The sequence below is a fragment of the Lepidochelys olivacea genome (assembly GCF_965140295.1).
Source record: "Lepidochelys olivacea isolate rLepOli2 genome assembly, chromosome: 16".
Taxonomy (NCBI): Eukaryota; Metazoa; Chordata; order Testudines; family Cheloniidae; genus Lepidochelys; species Lepidochelys olivacea.
The window spans coordinates 25,714,706-25,737,302 of NC_140426.1; the positions used below are offsets into that span (position 1 = coordinate 25,714,706).

General features: G+C 45.7%; 1 protein-coding gene across 4 annotated transcripts in view; it reads right to left on the minus strand.

Moving 5' to 3' along the window:
- Positions 1-22,597, minus strand: part of NR6A1 (nuclear receptor subfamily 6 group A member 1) — a 194,038-nt gene that overhangs the window by 14,921 nt on the left and 156,520 nt on the right. For 3 of the 4 annotated variants that reach the window (XM_084650161.1, XM_084650164.1, XM_084650163.1), the window contains 4 exons: positions 16,634-16,864; positions 7,978-8,033; positions 1,834-1,991; positions 632-859 (listed from right to left, as the gene is read on the minus strand). In XM_084650161.1, the coding sequence (XP_084506287.1) occupies positions 632-859; positions 1,834-1,991; positions 7,978-8,033; positions 16,634-16,864 (673 nt within the window). The remainder of the gene's footprint in view (positions 1-631; positions 860-1,833; positions 1,992-7,977; positions 8,034-16,633; positions 16,865-22,597) is intronic. The other variant, XM_084650162.1, reaches the window with a different exon arrangement.

Sequence of the window (22,597 nt, forward strand, 5' to 3'; positions counted from 1 at the left end):
GTGTGTCTTAATTCCTGGTGACCACAGTGTCACCCAGTGGTGAGAACAGAAACTGACTGCTGGCTTTTCTGCTCCTGAGCCCACAGATAGCAGGTGATGAAAGGTACCATCCCTGCACCTGTGTTTTCCCCAGAGAAGAATGCCATCCCTGCAGATGCTGACTGAACCTAACTAGCAATCTTCTCACTCTACCAGCAGCTCTGCTCTCAGGAAGCCTCCTGCAGTCCTGGATACCAGACAGATTAACAAGCTGCTGCTGCTTCCCATTTACAAGGGAAGCGGACGCTGTACTCCAAAGATGTGCAAATTATTATGCAAAGAACAGAAAAGTGATTTCACTTGTGAAATAGATCCTCTCAGCCTACAGACATTAGCATCACAGTCTCAGCTCTAGCCCTTGGATGACATTCTTTGGCTACTGGTTTCAGAATCAGGCATAGTTTATTTAATTACCTATACACATGCAAAATTAAGAGATCTGTAAATACGTTATTATGAATTTAAATACTCAAAAGGTGTTCCCCCAATAACAATTTATGCACGTTCCATGTGCTGTGCATACAGAGACAGTACCGGCTTTACAATGGAGCGGCTCAGGGCAGCCTCACTCCACCAAATCACGTGCACTTACCCATCTTCAATAAGCATTGGAGTGCCAAGTGGTTCCAGGTCCTCAGCTGACACTAACTGATTGATAAGACTATGTGACTGGGGATCTAGGCTTCGGGTCTGTGGGGGCATCAGAGCTGAGTGAGCAGAATAGTTAAAAAGGTGCGGTAGGTACTGATAGTGCGTGGACACTGGAGTCCCAATATATTGATCCCTGAGTGCAGTGAATCCATTCAGCTCCACAGACCTACTGAAAAGGGAAGATCTATTTAAAAGACTGGACAAACTCCATCTAATTCATTACAATCTTTCATCCAGCTCAGGGACAGATGGAAATAACGCTTCATAGAAAAGAAAAGGGATGAAAAATCCCTTCTGGTTAAATTCTGTGGTGAAAGCAATCAAGAGCATGCAGACAAGCTGCTTCATACTTGCATCATGTCCAGCCTGACCTCCATGCTAGTTCCATTTACTGTGATTTTCTAAAAACTCTGCCGCTTAGAAAGCATTCTTAGATTAAATCACATAGCCAAGGTTTGTGCTAAGCATTTCCATCTCTACTTACTGAAAGGCCCAGAATTTAGGTTTGTGAATAAAAAGGTTTACAAAACCTATGAATAAAAATATTTTCATTTACATTTTTAAAACAACTGATAATGGAAGAGTATGTATGTGTGGGGGGACGGAAAGAGGGCTGGGGGGGGGGTTGGTTTGGCATTTAAACATTCTTTCCCGTGTTTGCAACCCAAGTACTGAAACAATGTGCTAGGGGATGCGAACCTGAGAGTAACACAAACTATAAAGTAATTAGAAAATCAAATAAGCTGACTAGCTCATTTTCAACATACAAACAAAATGAAACGGAAGAAAGTAAACAGACAGCATTAATACTGAAAGGTAAATTATGTGTATAAAATTTTCAGATTTTCATAATCTGAAGTGGTATTAAAACAGATTAAAATATTTGCTTTAAATGTAAGACCTTTAACACAACGTTTCTTTGTCAATCTTTCATGAGACTTTTACTCTCAGATCACACTGGATTGATCTAACACAGTGTATATGTCTCTAGCTAAAATATGTTTACAAAGAGGTCAGCATTCGCAAGATGTGTTTGAGTTACACATCAAAATGCTCATTTTCACTTTTGGCCCAAAATGCAGCCCTCAGGGAAATACAGGCAGAGTTACATTCATCTGAAATTCTTCCAATGGAAACTCCCACCTTGAAGACGGAGTAGAAACAGGTGATGGCTGGTTGCTCTCAGAAACTCCATTCCCGGGAGAACTATGGTCACTGTCTCCATTGTTACTCCAAGAGATGTTTGCCTCCCCCTCAAATTCTTGTCCAGACATAATTCGTTCAATCTCCTCCTCGGATATCTTTTGGGTAAAAATGACGACAGTTAGTGAGCCTTATTCCAGCCAAGCACAGAGTTAAGCGAGGCTCTGAACTGCACGTACTGCTGCTTTAGTGTGGAAAAATTACTAAAGCCTAGAATTCTTGAGAGGGATCTTTTATATGGGAGGAACGTTCAAACACACTTAAAATCTTCCATGCTTTTCTTATTGTTTTCCTATTTTTTACTAATGAGGGATTTGTTTTTAAATAAGGATTACAGAATTATATGACTGCCCAGTCATAACAGTACAAGCCAAGTGAAGTCAATGTGGTTCTACTTAGGGAAGGAAGTTCGTATAAATGAGGCCAGAATGAGAGTGTAAGGCAGAAAGAGAAAGTTACTGACCTTATAGAAACTGGAGGTTCTTTGAGATGCGTGGTCCCTATCTGTGTTCCACTGAGTACACATGTGCTCCACGTACCAGGAACTGGAGAATTTAGAAAGCAGCATCCATTGGTCCACACATGTGCCCCGGCTCACTTCATGCCTCCGACAGAGGAGATAAAGCACGGGGCAGACCGACCACCTCTGTCTTCTCCACTGCAAATCAGAGAAGTTCCGAAGCAGAGGGGAAGGAGGGCAGGTAGTGGAAGTGGAATACAGATAGAGACCACACATCTCGAAGAAGCTCCAGTTACTATAAGGTAAGTAACTTTCTTTTCTTCGATAGCTGGTCCCTTTGTGCATTCCATTGTGGGTGACTGACAAGCAGTACTCGAATAAGAGGAGTGTGTTAGGTCATAGATGGCAGAGCCAAATGAAGGACTGATGTTCCAAGAGATGCAATCAGCAGAGGAGTTCTGCACCAAGAGACAGTGTCAAGCAAATGTATGGACTGAGCTCCATGTAGCTCCCTTACAAATATGAAATGGAGGCACCTCTTGAAGTGACACCATAGATGTTGCTTGCGCTCTTCCCCATGAGGGGAAGATCAGACAGCTGACAGAGCAAAATACACCCAGAGACCCATTTTGAGATTCTTTGAGAGGATATATCCTGACCTCTGACCCTTTCTGCTATGGGATTTCTTGATTGTTTCCCTTCTTTGCAGGTAAAAGGCTAAGACTCGCTGAATGTGAAGGGAATGCTGCCTTTCTTCTCAGGATGTGTGAGGTTTTGAGAAGAACACAGGTCAGTGGATACACTGGTTCAGGTGAAACGCAGAGACTACTCTGGGAATTAATTTAGGGTGTAGACATAATGAAACCCTGTCCTTATGAAATACAGAATAAGGAGGACCTACCATCAATACCCCAAGCTCATCAACCCTCCTGGATGAGGTGATGGCTACGAGGAATGCAACTTTCAGGAATAAGACAGACATGGAGCAAGAAGCTAATGGTTCAAAAGGAGGATTAGTTTAGAGAACAAGGTTCAAGCCCCACTGAGCATGAGGCTTTTTTTTTTTTTTTTTTTAAAATAGGCAGAAAGGTTCTGATTGACTAGCAGATTCTGGAAAGGCCTAGAGGGTGTGCAAAGATCAAGTAGCTCTGTGAAGGCAGATGGTATGCACTGATTGCTGCCAAGCGGATCCATAACGAATTGACAGGCAAACCTGCTGTCTTCAAGGAAAAAATATAGTCCAGAATGAATGGAATACCTGTTGCTTCTCGAGAAACAGGCCTGGAGAAATAGGCCCAGATAAATGCTTCCCCTTGACTAGGTAACATTTCCTAGTGGAATCCTTCCTATGAGGAAAGACATTCTGCACAGCTTCAGAACATGACTGCTCTAAGGATGACGCCCATCCAAAAACTAGGCTCTGAGATGAAGCAGCCGTTGGCTGGAATGCCTGATAGTGCCATGCCCTTGAGTCAGGAGATAGGAAAATGTAGGAATGTGATCGGTGCCCAAAATGCCATGGGAAGGAACCAAAACCATCTGGGCCAGTTGGGGGCAATGAGATTAACTCATGCCCTTTCCTGCCAAATCTTGTGCAAAACTCGAGGCAGAGGAGTGGTGGTAGAGGGAAGGCATAGTTCAGATGATCTGACTATGGAAGTAGTGTTGCCCTGTGAGTGACAACTCAGGGCTCCTCTAGAACAGTATATGTTGCACTTTCTAATTTGTTGGAGAGGAACAAGTCCCTGGTGGTGTCCCCTGTGGAGCAAAAATATTGTTTACCACAGAGTCATGAAGCTCCCACTTGTGATCAAATGCAAAGTGTCTGCTGAGAGAGTCCACTAGCACATTCTGGTTTCCTCAGGGGTAGACACTGACAGGGTAATCTGATTGCCAATGCACCAGTTCCGCAGGCTGACCACTTCTGCACATGGCAAAGGGGAGGGGGCAGGCGGGGCTCACTCCTTATTTGTTGTTGTAAAAGACAGCTGTGATGTTGTCTGACACAGAGCGCATGGTGACCTTAAACAAATGGGAGAAAGGTTTTGCAAGCTCTTCGAACTGCTTGTAACTCTAGAACATTGATGTGCATCTGGACTCTCAAGATGTCCAGATTACTTGCTCTGTATGGTTGTCCACGTGGACTCTCCAACCCAACAGTGATGCATTGATAATTACTGTCCTGTCTGGTGCACAGGCTACTGCTTATTGAGGACCAGTCTTGGCAACCATTTTCCCTTCATCTATGACAGCCTGGAAATGAGCTCTGTCCTGCTGGGGGAGACTGTCAACGGAGTCTGTGAATTTTGAATAGTTTAGGAAGTCATACTTAGCCAATAGTGCTTGGTAGCTGGCTATTCTGAACTGGAGGCTAGAAGAAGAAAATACTTTCTCCTTCCCAATAAGTTGAGATGCTTGCCCTCTTTATCAGTCAGGGTAGATTGCGGGTGTTTCTGCCCAGAACTCTCTACAGCCATTTGGACCACCAAAAATTAGGAGTAGAGTGAAAGAACAGAAATTCCATCACCTTGGCTGGGACAGAGTCCCATTTCTCTGCCCTCTTGGGCATGGAGATGCAGGTAGCTGGGGATTGCCAGACCACCCTAGCTGGCTCCAGGATAGTTTTATTAACCAAAAGCACTATTCTACTGGAGGCGGAGGGCTGAAGGTTGTCCAGGAGCTTGTGTTGAGGCTCCTGAACCTCCTCAAGAGGAATCTGCAGCTCCCCTCCAATTTTACAAATCTGTTCCTTGAAGTGCTTATAGTCATTGGAGGAGGCTGGAGACATTGAAATCACTACCTCATTTGGCGATGAAGACGGCAATCTCGTCTGATCTTGTAGAACTGCTTGATCCAGTGTGTACTTCTATTCCTCAATAAAATCTGGGGGCAGCTCCAGTTGTCCCCTCAAAGGGGAGGGAAGGGGTGACTCTCCAGCAAACCACTGAGATGGTACTGGTCCCATGGCCCCCAGCGTGGCCAAAAGAATGGGTCAGATGGGGGTTGCTGTTGTCCCTAAGGCATGATGAGGCAGAGGTTGGTCCCAAGCTGTTCCTGGAAGGTGTTTTGGAGGAGGACATAATGATCCATCTCCTAATGAGGAAAAAGTTATTTTAGTTCCAACACGGTTGCCACTGTAGGGAAATCACAGCCCAAAGATGGATAGGGAGACAAACTCCTTCAAAAGGCCAGCTCCCCTGGTGGGAGATGGGGGAGGGATAGCTCAGTGGTTTGAGCACTGGCCTGCTAAACCCAAGGCTGTGAGTTCAATCCTCAAGGGGGCCATTGAGGGACCTGGGGCAAAAATTGGGGATTGGTCCTGCTTTGAGCAGGGGGTTGGACTATACCTCCTGAGGTGTCGTTAGAAGCAGCATAGGTCTCGTCTCTTACCAGAGCCGCCAGAGCCACACTAGAGACAGCGTGCCAAAGCTGTTGAAGTCCGATGGAACTGCATGTCACCAATGCTCTCAGCTACCGGTCTTCATTGGTGCCGGGGGAAGTCAGGGCTTGTGCTCAGGAGGTACTGGTCCACCCAATCATGACATGGTGCCAATGAAGCCCTATACTTGTGGGCTCCCTTATCATGCCTCAGACTTAGTATGTACTAAGTTCCCTTGGGCTGGGTTAGTGCTCAGTTTATGCAGGGCTACATATGACTTAAGTGGATTTGGAGGAAGACTTATCCTCTTGCTTATGAGAATGCTCCCTGCTCTCCCAACAAGACTCTACTGAGGGTAGACTCCTTCGTTCCTGTTTCAGACCTCATGGAAGTAGACATGCTGCTTGCTGAGTCAGGCCAAAATGGGGGGGTGGGGGGGAAGGGTCCCTCAGCCACAGTCTGATAGTGGCCTCATGGCCCTTTCCATTAGGTGCTTCCTAAGGGGAAATTCCACCCTTTCAGGGTATGGCTAGAGAACAAACAGATACCGCACCTTGCTGCAATGTGGGCTTCCCTGACACAGTACAAGCAGCATTGGTGGTTTTCACTGACGGAGGAGGATCACAGGCAGGAAGCACAAATTTTGAAGCCCATAGTCCTGGGCACAGTCCAGTACCCAAAGGAAGTCTGGGGAAGAGGTGGTGCTCCCCAGGTCAGAGAGACTGGCTAACTATAAAACACTAAAACTGGCAGATAAAAACTTCAAAACTCTTGAATACTAAAACTATTTAGAGATATCTAAATACACTTTCACAGCTAAAGAAAAAAGCTGAAGCATTCGAAACAGGAGTGTCCAACCCGGATCAGGAAGTGGTGAGAAGGAACCAGAGAGGCAGTCAATCTGCCCTAACATTTATGTCCTCAGTCGCAGGCACAAGGTGAGCCAAGGTACATGTGTGGACCAATGGACACTGCTTTCAAGATTCTTCAGCTTCAGGCATACCCACAGCATACACACAGTGAGATGCACATCAGATTAGCACTGGAAGAGCAATTACTAGATCTGGACCATTTTGCTTCCTTACAGCCCACAGCATTTCCCTATGATTTAACTGCATGTGTCTGGAGAGGTGAACTGCGAAATTTGGAATTAATATTCCAGAAGCAGCAGCTGGGCTGGGATCAGTATTACTCAGATATTTTTCTCCTCTTTTTTTTTTTGTATACAGACCATATTTCCTTTCCTTCCCGTCCACTCCAGTTCTGTGCTGTAGTGAGTAGAGATTTTCATAGATGCACAGCCATGGACAGTGTCATGTAAGGCTCTTTCTATATTATTAAAATAAATAGTATTTTTAAAATAGTGTTTCTTGCTGCAGGCTGGAAAATGGCAAATCATTTCTCACTTGTTCAGGAGAAGCTATTGTGCCAAATTACCTAGCATTTTATAAGACATCTCCAGACATGCTGCCCCATCAATCAGGAAGACATTTATTGGGTACCCCACTTGCAACAACTTAAGAAATTGTGGTATGGACACTGCAAGATTTACTGGGAGCTTTGCAGGGATTGAAGTGCTTGTCCTGACTTACGAAGGACAGAAGGTTTCCTACAGTCTGATCAAGTAGTTTAGAGATTGTCATTTTATTCATGTAGCCAGCTGATGACATGGCCCCAGTGGGTTACAGGTTATGTCTCTAGGGCCACGCAAGATCAGGGCTTTATTTACAAATCTGCTGCCTAAATGGAATGCATCCTTAATGACACGGGGCTGGCTGGAAGATTGTCACCAAATTAATTCAGGCCTAAATCTTGGGCCTGGTTGCTTCCATGGCATAGAGCCTTGAGATGTTAAGTAACCGTCCTGGGTTCTGCGGTGCAGCAGCCAACACAGATCCTAAAGAGAAATATCCAGCACATTCAAGGCAGTCCTGAAACACCTACATACCCCCCAACTCCAACTCAACCCCTTCTCCTAGGGTGTGTTGTCCACGACTGTGCCTCATGCGGCAGTTAGAGGCAGCAGAAATGATGTCAAGGGACGCTCTGAGCATATGCAGCCTCCCGGCAGGATAGCAATGTTTTCTCCCCTTCAAAGCCTTAACGACTCGGTCACCTTCCCCGTTTCCTGAAGTAGCATGATGGTGTCTTTGTACAAATGTGCTCTGGTGTCATGTGATTAAAGGCTAACAAACAGTACAGAAACTGAAGAGCACTGCACTAGGGAAAGTGAAAATACGCTTACCTGGACAGGTCCAATACTTTTGTTCCTGCCTCCTGGCATGCCATCTTCTCTGATTGCTGAAAGGAAAGAGCCAAACGCTGGTTAGGAACACCACTGTTCTTTCGCATTCTGGAATGCTATTACACAGAGAACACCTGGCCTGCAGGAAATCGCCTGTTGTCTAGAGAGACATTGAATCGGAGTTTTATTTTGTTAATTAAGGCAGCTCACGTGTATTTCCCCCCGGGGGAAAGGAGAGGCTGTGTAGTATGTATTGAGATTCCCACTTGCAATGTGAACCACAAAAATATTTACTTGGCTGACAAGGGCAATCAGAGATTTAAGTAATATTTATATAGCCACTGCAGATCCTCAAGTGAAAGGTGATGTAGAAATGAAAAAGTACCATATCACCACCAACTGCCTGAAAATTCAAGAGATGATAAAAGGAAAGCACCCCACTGTACCACTAATGAGAACTGGTTGAAGTAGCAATGTTCTCCACAGCAGGGTGTGTCCCCCCTTCACTAGTACTGGGATGTATACGCCTATGCCAGTGGTGGGCAAACTTTCTGGCCCGATGGCCACATCCAGGTGCGAAACAGTATGGAGGGCCGGGTAGGGAAGGCTGTGCCTCCCAAAACAGGCTGGCCGCGGCCCCCTATCCGCCTCCTCCCACTTCCCGCCCCCTGCCTGTCCCCCTGAAAACCCCCAACCCATCCAACCCCCCTACTCCTTGTCCCCTGAACACCCCCTCCCGGAACCCCTGCCCCTAACTGCCCCCCCAGGACCCAACCCCCTATCTAACCCCCCCCCGCTCCCCGACCGCCCCCCCCAAACCTCCGCCCCATCCAACCTCCCCCTGACTGCCCCCCAGGACCCCCTGCCCCTTAACAACCCCCCCAGCCCCCTTATCATGCCGCTCAGAGCAGCATGTCTGGCCGCCGCACCACCAGGCCGGAACCAGACATGCTGCCATACTGTCCTGCATGAGCGTGCAGCCCCGCCACCCAGAGCACTGCCAGCGTAGCTGTGTGGGAGGGCAGACAACAGGGGAGGGGCTGGGCGCGAGCCTCCCGGGCCAGGAGCTCAGGGGCCGGGCAGGACGGTCCCACAGACCATAGTTTGCCCACCTCTGGCCTATGCACTGTGCACAAAACCAATAGCAAACACCTCTCTGGATTAAACCAGGGTCCTTTCAGAGTGTTAACTGATTCCCTCTAGTGTTGAGGCTGCAGACAGCACAAAAGACAAGAGGCTTCCATCCCTGCTATTGCACAGGGTAAGGTCTCCTCAAGACACCACAGAACATGGAAAGGACACACTTTACAAGTTGCCTGTATGTGAACCAGTGACTTGAAATCCTAGCTGTTCGACTAGGTAAGGAGTTTTATTCCAAAAGGAGGAAGCCCTTTGAAAGGCTTCTAAATAGTGAGGCTTCATTTCTTAAAGGCTCACAAACCATTTATAGAAAGTCTCAATTGTATTCAATTTAGAGCTAGTTTCACCTCTATTTGGTGTTTTCTCTATTCTCCCACAACCCCACTTTCTTCTATTACCAGGGAAATCCTGCATGGGAAAAGGACCATTGTGCCAAAAGATTTCAGCTGCTCCTGCTGCTTATTCTTCCAGCTGAAGCCCCTCTTAAATTTGTGAAATTGTGACCCAATAACCCTTTTATGCTGGCAAGGAGGTTCCAGGAATGCCCTGATTCTGGTAGGTACATTCTGGTTTACCACAGAATGTCACGTGAGGTCTTTAGTGAAAGATCAATAATGCTGGTCGTTAGTATCACACTGAAATGTACGTACTGACATTGTATGAAATTACATATATAGACAAAAAACAGGCTCCTAGAGCCCATACAAAGGTCTGAGTCTCCAGCAGAGGCGAAAACTAGACAAGAGGTGTTTATTTACCTGTCTCTCTGTTAGGATGCAAATTAAGCACTGCGAGCTAACACTCATTTATATACAAAGTCAATGGAGAGATGTGAAAATCAACAGGGAAGCAGCGCAGAGGAAAAAACCACAGGTGGTTATCCTGTCTCTGAGGACAGACAATGAACATTGGGGAATTCAAGTAGAAGGCAAAAAGGGGCATCCCCATATCCTGCATGTAGGAAGCAAATGGACAGCGTGTTTACATAATTGAAAATGAAATCTCATCCAGTCTTGATTGAAACACTGCAAGGCACTTTGGGGATGAGATAAAACTTTTTAGCCAGGAGGTTAGACTGTTAGTTAACTTTAGTCCCTAGAAAGCATGCTACAATTTTGTTTTATATGTAATCACCATTTGTTTCCACTATTCATACTTACTATCGCTTGAATCCTGACTTTTTGACAACAAACATTCTTGTTTTCACCAGAAACATATCTCAGTGCTGTGATCAAGGTGCTTATCCGGAGTCAAATCATACAAAAGGGTGCATACACCATGGGTGTAGTTTGGGGGGGGGGGCGTTGTCCCCCAAACTGCAAGCCTCAGGCAGGCGTGAAATTTGCTCCCAGATGAGCAGCCCTGTTGGCCTGACTGGTGCTTCCCCCCGTCCAAATATATAAGTCAAACTGCACCTATGGTGTACACTGTTCTTTGGGGCTGCAGATCTGGTATTTCTGTGAGTGTTCAGCGGATGAGTCGCTGACCACTACAGGGAAATGCTTCAAAGGGACTCAAGGACTGGAGTGCACATATTGTAAGGCAAGGTAAGAGCTGGCATAGCCCAGAGGAGTGTGCTTGAGTGACTGACAGGTGGTGCTGTCATGGAACTGACAGCCCGTTAGGCATAAGCAAGACTCCCTCAGGCTGGAGGGAGGGGGTGAAACAAGATGACTCTTAGTCCCGAGTATCCTGAGAATCGACACATAGGTCACAATCCCTTTCCTGGCCACCCACCGTAGACACAGCTCAACGTGGAAGACGACTCATCCCAGGCGCAAAGCAGCCTCTGACTGCTGTGGGGTACCCTCACCCTCCCTCTGCAGGAGCTGATGAATGACTCATGCAGCAGTGCACAGTAAGGGGGCAGGAGTAAAAAAATTAAAAATATATATATAAAAAAAATCCAAGGATAAACTTCAGCCCCAGTACAAATAATCCCAGGGAAGCCTAGTGACTCCCAGTAGCAAGTCACTGTTTCAACAGGGGTTCTCCAACGTTTTCATTCTTCAGTGCACTTCATCGGTGAGATGACTTCAAGGTATGTTCACCCTGCAGCTCGGAGCAGGCCTCGCAACCAGGGCAGAGAGACTCACACTTGCGGGGCTTGAGCTAGAGACCTAAGAACAATAGTGTGGGACATTGAGGCTCAGGATCCAGCTCGAGCTGTCAAGCCTACCTGACTTCCAAGGCTTGAGAGGCCCATCTGCAGCCTGAACCACAAGGCAAGGGAGAAGCTACCACAGCCAAAGCTGTACAGATAAAAGGGCATCACCTCTGGCTGGGCAGCCTGCGGACTGGCACTCAGGCGAGGAGGCAGCAGCAGCATTCTTCATTAGCCTCAGGAGGGAGAAGATTCCATCCACAGCCCCGTAAAACCAGGCTGCGTTAATGAAATACAGAATGCCTGAAGGATGCCTAGGAGCTAGCATCACACACATGGGGTCTGTGTTTTACAGCATGCCCTGTCACTCCAGCACTGCCCACCTCCCTGCTGAACTGGTTTGACAAGCTGCCAGCCATCCTTCAAAATAGGCATGTGCAACCAGAAGAGCAACTACAGTCTCCAAATGAGCGAACACCTCCTACAACCTCCTGTGCTCTTGGGCCTATTCTGTCCACCCGCAGCACTGAATTGTAACGCTTACCCTGAACACTCAGTCACTGAACGGGATCTTCCTCTTCATTTTGTTTGCTTATCTGATTTTCATAGCAAAGGTGTAATCCAGATCAGGGCTCTAGCTGATGCAAGCCCCATACTTTGTACTCACCGATACTACTTTATGCAGACATCTGCAGAGATGCTGCACACCTGGCAGCAGCAGTCCTTTTTGCTGTTCAGCACCCCTATTTTGGGCTCCCCCTTTCTTTACGCAATAGTAATTACAAGGTGCTTTGCCTGCCTCAAGGTTTTTTTTTTTTTAAATCATGCTTAGAAACGTCATTTATTTAGTATGTTTTCAAGTGGGATTTTTGAGAGATTTTTGTTACCCCTTGTGAAGTGCTCCCAGTTCTGTAATGCCTGTAGACGTGATGTTTGGTGATGGGTCACATGGTGGGGACAGTTCTGTTAACCTGTGTAACATTTCTTTCATGACTTACATGCTAGAAAATGCTTGATGCTAGAACAGGCTGCTCTCCAAGCATTCCTGCACTACCTGTCTTGGTTACCAGGCCCTGTCAAAGGCTCTTCTGGAGAGAAATGGCAAGTTGGACTCCTTGTAAGCTGAATGCTAAGGGGCCTGTCGACCCTACAAAAAGATACGTTTAAACATGGTTGTGAAATATATTTGTGGACCAATCATGCTATAACTTTTTTTCTGGCCAATGAGGACAGAAAATAAACCACTGTGAAATTATGCTTGAAACTTGGTACCTACTGGGGTAAAAAAAATGAGCAACTTTCCTGTCCACCCAATAGCCATATAACAACACATCTGAGCCACAAAGATCTTTGAAGATGGTGAGTTGATAAGTTACACAGGTCTTGTTTGGAAACCCCCCCAGTTTAAAATTTATTTATTTTTTTATACACACAACTGAAAAGCCATCCAGCCTGGAGCATTGTGAACAGCTATAAATAATGTTACCACCAGTCACCCTTTTTTTTTTTTTTTTACCATTCTAAAAGAACATCTGGGTTTTCATCTACAGAAAAAGCCCTAGCTATTTGACTTTGCTCTTCAGTGAGATTAATTAATGGAGTTTCCCAGGAGAAGGAAGGAAAGAAAGGAAAACTAGTCTTTTTCACTGTGGTATGCCTGAGCAGTGGCCAGGAGATGTCGCTGTTTCCTTCTGAACGAGCAGCAGCTAAAGCCTCCCCTATGTACTCCCTATGTACAACGGCAGATTAAAGAATTCCCGGAATTTACCGGAGCCCACTGAAAACTGGGACTCCAGCTTTCATTGCAGGGCAGAGACTTGGAATGTAGTCAGTCCAGGGAAAGGGGAGCTAGCAGAAATGAGGCCTGCATCACTTCACAGTAATCCCCCATTGGCCACTCAAGGAGCAGTGGAGATTTAAACTTTTGTGGGTCGATATTTAAAGAATAGATTACTGTACGGTTTTGATAATGTCTCTGACAACTGCTAGGGGAAGGTGGTGCATTTCTGGTGTGGCAAGGGCCTCTCACCAATAGACTCAGCATTATCATAACATCTACAAGAAGGTAGGAGGCAAAGCACACCAACCAGGAAAAGTAAAGCGACCATTTCTCCAACCCTGGGGAGTTTTGATCATTCAGAACACAATTCTCCAAGTTTAAATTTAGCCAGGCCTAACCCTTGTTCCCACTGAGCACAATGCCCTTGGATCTTTTATGAGCACAAATGGTCAGGGCATCATTTTTTTCATCTCATCTCAAACACCATTTACTGTAATGAAGTTTCACTATAAAACAGTATTTGTGGAGCTCTGGGTTTAGTGACTGTATAACATATTCTGTAAGAACATCTAAGAATGGATTTGGTGATGGCTTTCACATTCGTGATAACAAAGTCTTAGGAGAATTAATAGTTGGGTTTAAAAGAAATGACATTTCTGCTTCTGAATCCAGGAAACAGCTTTTCCCACAAGGACTACTCATTTGCCTTCTGAGGCCTAATACCCTCTATGCATATCAAAGGAGCAAGCCTGAACAATCACTATTACAGCTTCACCTCGTTCTACTCAAATTTCCTGTTTGTTGTTGCTAAGCTAAAAAAAAATCTGCTTTTAAAAAGTTTAGGAGGCCACATTGCCAAGGATTTAAATGGTCAAAATGTTGGTGCGCCAGTGAACACAAATGCATACCAAAATCAAACTAGGAAGGTTAGTTTTTAAAAATCAGTTTTTCATTCCAGGGAAGAGTAAAAACAATCCTTGTCAAGTTAAAACAGGGAGTTGATGGGCTAATTAACCACATTAAAACTTCTTTACAAGAGCACTTTTCTATTTAAATTAAAAGCCCGCATCATGTGCGCACCCTAGATTACAAAAACCCTGCATGGCCCATTTAACCACACACCAGTCATCCCTTGATCAAAATGACAACCATATTATCTGATGCTGCATTGCATTTTAGACCCATTGCTTCTGTCAGTGTTCAGATGAAAGGAAATATAACAAAGATTTACTTTAGGTCTTTTCACAGACAATGTCTCAACTGAATATTCCATTATAAAACTGTCACCCGTAACTCCTCTCCCTTCACTGACTAGGTCAGTTTTTGGACCGTCATTTCTGTGGCCATTCCACAACTAGTTTAATAGCTATATGATACAAAGGCAGTAAGCTACCACACGAACTAAAACAAATGGATTTTCTCCTCAGTAGTAGAGAGGCAATCACATCTGACTGAAGAAGAAGCTAATACAACAGGTTTTCAAACTGATCAGTGTGTTCCAAACTTGATCTACCTAAGGAGATTATATGACAGAGCTCCCCAAATTAAAAGAGCAGAGCTCCTACTTTGCATCACCCTGCTTGGTGAAACTGTACCTGGCAGAAAAGTGGTAGACTATTAATGAACTATTATGATATAAGAGCCACCTCATGAAGAAAGTTCCAAGTGTAAGAGGACACATTCTTTGGGGGATGATTGAGGAAGGGTCCAACTATGGCCTGTGATTAAAAGTCAGGCATTCCTGATGTCCGTGAAATCTTTTCCTGTCCCTAACTTTCAAGGCCTTTCTGTGGTCTCCAAGGATTTTTTAAAGGGCTATTTAAAGCTGTTTCAAGGAGGAGTACTCCAGCAAATGGTAGCTGTAGTAAAAGTCCCTTCCCCTACCCTTTCCAAAAACATTTGTCCTTGCTAGGACGTCATGTTTGGTTACGTTTTAAAAATCAATCTTGGCACAAGTCAGTTTTCCAATTCTAGTAATGGAGGCACAAACTCAGGTTTCCTTTGCACGGCATAAACGAGCTGGCACAGATTCAAAAGTGAAAGACAACATGCAAGGAGGGTGCTGCACTGTTACCCTCACTGAGTAGCTGATCATGGTAAACAACTTTAATTCCCATTTTTAAAATGGTGTCAGCTCTCAATCCCCGCCACCCCCCCGCCGTTGCAACTCCATAGGTTTTTTGACAGAACTGGTTTGGAGCAAGCACACACAGGCCTGGTCTACACTAGCCTCTCTTCCCTAAAATTTAAGGCAGGAGATGAGAACTGAATTCCCACAGAACGCACAAAAGACATTTAAGTAGAGCCCTGCAAATCTGCGGATATCCGCAGACCATTCTTGCAGATAGTAGATCGGATGCAGATACAACAGCAAAGGGCTCTACTCACCGGCGGCCCCTGGCCTGTGATGTCCAGCTCGGGCAGCCAGGGGGCATATTGCACTCAGGGCCAGCAGCCAGGGCTGGGCGGCACCCGCTCGCTGTGCGGCTTCTTGTCCAGCAGCTCAGGCCCTTCAGGCAGCGCCAGCATCCCCACCATAACCCGGCCCGGCAGCACTGGCTGCGCTCCCAGTCCCGGGTCTGGCCTGCCGGCTCCTGGGCAGCAGGGCCCGCCCCCAGCCATGCGGATTGGAGAAGGCAGGGCCCCATCTCCATCCCTCTGCCCCTCTGTGATGGAACACACAGTGCTGCTGCCGTGTGCCATCGCTTGTGAGTCCCCGGGAGCAGCATGCGATGCGATGCCCCATCCCTCTGCCCACACCGTGCTGTCTTCTCGAGATTCTGCCCCTTACCCCCAGTCCCTACCGTTGCACTGACTTGTCCCCACCCCCAACCCCTATGAGATGGCTTGCTGCTGCAGATGCAGACACAGGTAAAAGACAGCTAGCAGATTGCATACCGGATCGCAGTTGATCTTGGAGGATGTGAATTGGGTGTGGATCCTGAGCAGAGCTCTACATTTAAGTAGGGAGGAAATTAATTGCTTGAGTTGGATTAATCTTCCCTACCTGCTTAACACAAAAGCATGCCTATATTTGCCTTTTCTGTTAATAGGCAAATCACAAATTTCTCACCCTTCGAGTGGTCAAATAAGATAACAGTCTCTCAAAAAGCTTACCTCTAAAATGAGAAGGTTTGAAAACTTTCACCCCAGAAAAGTAGTTTGGGGAACATGATAAACCCCTGAAAACCGGGAGTAAAAATGAAAATGCCTCCTCAATCAGACACCAGTGTGTAGTGTCACTAGAAAGGACAATATGATACAGTAGTGTCAAAGCAGCTCAGTAGAATAGTTTGACAGGTACTGTCCACATCCAGCACAGATTCCCAGAGCACAGCAAACACTGTTACTAAACTGAATCAATACTGTCTTTTGCGCCAAACCAAAATTATAAGTGAAGGGGATACCCAGTCCCCTGTGGGAGCAGAGAGAGTTATTCTTGTTAGTTTTTAACTGACTGCTTAAAGAAAACCAAAATGTTATGTTTTGAAGGTATTGAAAACTCAAACCAAAGAAGAAATCTTTCTACCCTCTCACAGAAAGAGGTGGCTTCTGTCACACAGAGGAACTTGCTGCAATGTCCTGCCCTGTGTGTGCACACTAAACAATTAAAGAAGCTTAATTCTCTTTACCTTTCCGATTCATCCCCATCTGGAGGCACTTGAGCAGCCTGCAATACTGGCATCTGTTTCGCTGTTTGCGTGACATGACACAGTTCTTGTCTCGACTGCATCTGTAAACCCGCTTGTTGCAAATGCTCCTTTTGAAAAACCCTTTGCAGCCTTCACAGGAGATGATACCATAGTGCAGACCTGTAGCTCTGTCTCCACAGATAAGGCAGGTTCGCTGATCAACCCGGTCATCTGGAAGAAAAACAACACTTTGTAGTTAGAAAATGGCATGCCTGAAAAAATAAATGATCTGAAACCTTCCTTATTCAGTGAGATATACATGCCTCCACCCTCGCACCCCATGTCTACAACAATGAAAATTAGATCACCGTACACCCACAAAGTAGAACCTTGTGAAGCTCCTGGCATACACACACAGCATACTACTGACAGCCCGAAGGGAACCCTTAGCACCAGTGAGATCCTACAGAATAGGTCTGTGTGCATGGGAAAGACATCCCAGCTCAATCTCAGAAATGGCCTAATTTCAAATTAAATACTCAAGAAGATTTTAGGAGAAGTGTGTTGACACTGAAGACCTTTAACAAGAAAGGATGAGCATCTAATGGTTGAAATCCAAGCAGCAGAATGTCCTTGGGTAGCCACAGCATTATCGCCCTTAAGGAAGGTGTGGCTAGATTAGATATATAAAACATGGTGTCTCCTGTAAGGAACTGACAGTGTTCCACTGTGGACTTAAGCATCACACAAGGATCTGAGAGGGGAGTGCCAAACCTGCTTCTTGAAAAAAATCAAATCAAACAAAACAAACAAAACCACACTACAAGAGAGAAATAGGGCAAAGAGACAGACTACCTGCTCTTTCACACTCCCCCTTCCATGTACCACTTACAGACACTTGGATATTTCCCCTAACCCTACCATCTGCTACCCACTAATAAATAAATGACCGAAGAAGTGGCCAAGAGAGAGATTGCATCACATTTACAACATCAGAATCCAATACCATAACACCACCATAGCAGAAAGATGCTTGTCTCCTTCCCAAGTAACGCAAAGAGAAGAGTTGAGATCAGTAGTGAAGGTTTCTTAACTGCACTAATATTGTCCCCACCCAGACTACAAGAATTTAAGTGCTAGGCTTCTCATCAGTTTCAGTCTCCAAGGGGCAACAGAACAACAGATTATGAGCAGTGATTCATTATCAGCTAATACTGAGGTTTCTCCTTCCACTCCCAGGCCTGAAATCTTCGGTAACATGTTAAATCTACACTTTCCAGGAGTCCCATTTGCAACCATAATAAACAAATAAAGCATTTCATTTCAATTTACATCAGGGGTTCTCAAACTGGGGGTCGGGACCCGTCAGGGGGTCACGAGGTTATTATACAGGGGGGCGGGGGGGAAGCTGTCAGCCTCCACCCCAGACCCCACATTGCCTCCAGCATTTATAATGGTGCTAAATATATTAAAAAGTGTTTTTAATTCATAAGGGGGGGGGGGAAATCACACTCAGACGCTTGCTGTGTGAAAGGGGTCACCAGTACAAAAGTTTGAGAACCACTGATTTAGATTATTTCAGATGAGATCAAGACCAAGAATTCTAATATGATCTGGTGGTGGTGAAGGAAGAAATCATACAGAGGAAAGTCTAAGATGCCTTAAAAACAAACAAAACAAAAAAAACCCACAAAAGTGCCCCATTCACCCAATAAGTTAATTTAACAAAAAAATTATACAAATGTAAGGGGATTGTTGGCCCCTCACGGAAACTTACGTGTTTTTTTGGTTGGCCCTCTCCCAGTACCAAAAGAAAGGGGAAGGGCCAATGAGATATCAAGACCCTGAGTCTGACAGTCCCCAGGGCCAATGGGGAGAGGCCAACACTCAGGCCAGCAGCCTGACTGACAAGACAGGCAGGCCAATGAGGGAGTCTGGAGCACGGGGTCCCGTACTCCACCTGAGCTGGAGCTGCCTGGCCAGAAGGGCTGAGCTAAGGAGAGCGCAGAGCGAGAGCCCCAGCAGCAGTCCAGGGAGCGGAGCAACAGCAGCACTGAAGCACAGTGGAGCTGGAGCAGTCCAGAGCCAGATGCAGTGAGCAGCTGGGAAGCACAAGAGGGACGCTAGCAGAGGGCCCAGTGCAGGGAGAAGCTGCCAGCCGAGGGGTCTTGCAGGCTGGACTTGGAGAGGGATCATAACTAGGGCCCTACCAAATTCACAATCCATTTTGGTCAATTTCATGGTCATAGGATTTTTAAAATGGTAAATTTCATGATCTCAGCTTTTTAAACCTGAAATGTAAGTGTTGTAATTGTAGAGGTCCTGACCCAAAAAGGAGCTGTGGAGAGACTGCAAGGTTACCGGGTGGCAGTGCGGGTGGGGGGTTGTGGTACTGCTACCCTTACTTCTGCGCTGCTGCTGGCGGGGGGCTGCCTTCAGAGCTGGGCACCCAGCCAACAGCCGCCGCTCTCCAGCCACCCAGCTCTGAAGGCAGCGCAGAAGTAAGGGTGGCAATACCACGAGCCCCCTAAAATAACCTCTTGACCCCCCTGCAACTCCCTTTTTGGTCAGGATCCCCAAATGGAGAAATACTGGTCTCCCCCCACAAAATCTGTATTGTATAGGGAAAAGCACACAAAAGACCAGATTTCACGGGGGGGAAGCCAGATTTCACAGTCTGTGATGTGGTTTTCATGGCTGTGAATTTGGTAGGGCCTTATTCATAACCCCGACAGAGGAGCTGACGCTGGGGGGAAGGGCACTGCCACCTAGAGGCTGAGGGTGTGTGGCCACTGCCAGAGCAAGCGTCTGACCTGCGGCATGCCTGAAGCCAGAGCTGTCCCTTGGGTACAGCAAATCAGGGCGACCGCCCCAGACCCCACGGGCTGGGAGGCAAGGCAGGAGGGCAAGCGGGGTAGGGAGGCTAATGGCATGCGGGCAGGGAGGCAAGGAGGCCCCCTACCAGAACCTCCCACTCCCCCAGCAGGTCCCACCAATCAGCACCTCTCCCTCCCTCCCAGCGCCTACCACGGATCAGCTGTTACGCGGAGTCAGGAGGTGCTGGGGGCAAGGAGCCAGGGCGCAGCTCGCTCAGGGGTGGACCTGGGCAGGGAAGAGACAGGGTGAGATGGGGCTTTGGGGGAAGGGGTGGAGTGAGGGCAGAACTAGAACTAGGGGGGGCACCCCCCCCAGCAGATAGGTGCCAAATTTCTAATGTCCCAGGCCCCGCACCCCCCTAGGGACGGCCCTGCCTGCAGCACAAGTAAGGAACAGACTGAACTTCCCCTATGCTCCAGACATGTCTGGTTTTGGTTTCCCCATGCCCACAGAGTGGGATTACTGGTTTCCTTTAACCTTACCCTTTTTTCCTTACTTTTTTAATCGATTGCTGTTTAATAAATTGTATTGCCTTTGAACTATATGCAATGATCAGTGGGTCAGGGAAGCGTCTAGAGTGGGGAAGAGTAATCCTGGCCCCTGTCCTAAGTGACCACAACAACATTCGGTGTTGAGCCCCCCAGGAATCCTGGGCCCAGCCTTGTCAGGATTAAAAGGACACTGCCACACAGAAGAGTGGAAGGGGAGACTCCGAGGTCAGGCAGGCCTCTGGGTAAAGGGAGTGGGAGTGAGGACTCAGATCCTTTTGCTAGCCAGTTCAACCAGGGTAACATATAAGCCAGGAAAGTTCCCCACAATAGCGGGACAATTCCCTCGCTTACACAAGGGCTAGTCAAATAAATTGTGGTTTGGGTTCTGGAAAGTGATGATTTTACGTTGCAATAACTGTCCATTATAATACCCTAATCATGTCACAAAAATGCAATTTTTCTTTATTCCACATGCAACATTACAGCAGAATTTAAACCACCATACTTCAGTGTCAAAATGAGAGACTTCATGGCTTCCCATGATCCCATTTCATATGTTTCTTTTAACTGTAGTTAATAAAGAATAGAGCTGAGATCAAAGGCTTGAGTGACATATTTCCTTACTAATGGGGTCCATGGATTTGTATTACCTCCAAGATCCATATTTTATTTCCAATTTAATCTTAGTTTTCATTTAAACATTCTGCTCCATATCAGATATTAACCGTAAATGTGTGCTACATATTAGGAAAATGCAAATACCTGTCCAAAGCTCAGAGGAAAACACAAGTTTGTAAGAGATTAATTCTGGCAATGATGGATTTCAGATTCTCATGCAGACTCAAGGCACGACACTGGGGAGCATGAGCACATCAGTTTAAATACTATGCTGCTTTTTTACTTATCCTACAGATAGAGTACCTCAGAGAGGGGAACAAATAGCACTACCTCCCTAGTTCAACATTAGTGTAACAGGAGAGAATAGCACTGGGGGGCAGAAAGGAAACGCGATACAGCACAGAGAGAGTGCAAACAGCAGCACTCCTGTGCACAGGGCAACCAGTGTATGCAGAACCCTGCCTCGGGTGGAGCGAGTAGCTTGGCAAGCATGACAGCCTTGTTTCGGTGCTCAGGTTTCCATATGGCAGAAATAAATCAGCATGAGTGAGTTGGAGGTGGCTGGCAGAAGCCAAATTGGACTTTCACATGGAAAGCTTTGCTCTAAGTCAACTGACATGATCAGAGAGCGAAAGCAGAGAAAATTTGGCCAACAGATACACACTGATCTCTCTGCTATATAAACACAAATGGATACAGCTTGTGTTTTGTTCAAGCAGGAATGAGACACCAGAAAGACGTGGCTGTCTCTCTGTTTTACCCCAGGAGTATCAGCAAAAGCTTTGCTGTGCAACTGACACACAAGAATCCAAATGAACATTATTATACAAATGATAAGGTTAAGACACAATGACTGGATATTTTCCTATTCCCTTTACAAATCTTAATGAGAGGCTTTTGGATGAAAAAATGTAAATTGTACTACTCCCAGCAATAGGAGCTGTCATATTAAATTTGGTATCTTAAGACGGTAATATTCCCACTGAGACAGAATAGGGCTGATGCATGGCTCAGGAAGGATTGCAGTGGGCACGTAGTAATTTTCATAGACAGAGATGTCAAACTGAAAGGAAAATAAAGTAAATGATGGCTAAAGCAACTGACTTTAACCTAGATGTATTCTCATTATCTCATATCTACACGGTTAGACCTAAATCTTGCTTCACATTAGAAGTCGGTTATACTTAAAATAATTCTATCAACTTGTATGTAAAGCCTTTTTCTGCAGAAGGTCCTTACCAGGGCCAAACATGCTTTAACTCTTGTCATCCCATGCAAATCACGTACACAACATATTTTTAACCATTACAATTTTTTCTTGTTATACACAAAACTGAATGTAAAAAATAGATGTTATTCAAGTGTGTTCAGAGAGGAAGTATAGAGCTGAAATGGAGTATGTTTAAACGGTTACTGTCTTCAAATTATAATTTAATCACATCAACCTTGAGTTTGAGCAAGTGTAAAATATTCAGAGAAACCACCTTTTTTAACTGAATTAGAGAAATAATAGTCTCCTGTAAATAGGAGCCTTTTCACATAAAAAGTCCCCATCTCTTCTATTGTGTTGCTAAGACCCTGAAATTAAAGACTGAAATAGGGGTGGCTCACCTGGAATTGGAAACAGGTGCAAGTGACATTTGTTTTCTAAATAGTGTTTAGAGTGAATAAAGAAATATGATTTGCCATTTCATTGTACATAAAAGCAAACAAGCATGTTTTGTGACCACACTTCCAGTTCAGGAAGAGCAGCTCCAAAAATGAAAGGCAATAGGTCACACACACACACACACACACACACACACTTTCTGAATCAGGAATGTCCTGTCATGACTAGGTGCATTTAAAAATATTTCCCACCAGGAACATACTGTAACTCAACCTGGGTTTAGTTCCTTCAATTTCTTCTTGATAACCAGCTTAACACTGTGCATAGGAGACCAAGCATCTAAATTCACTTATACACAGATTCTATCAG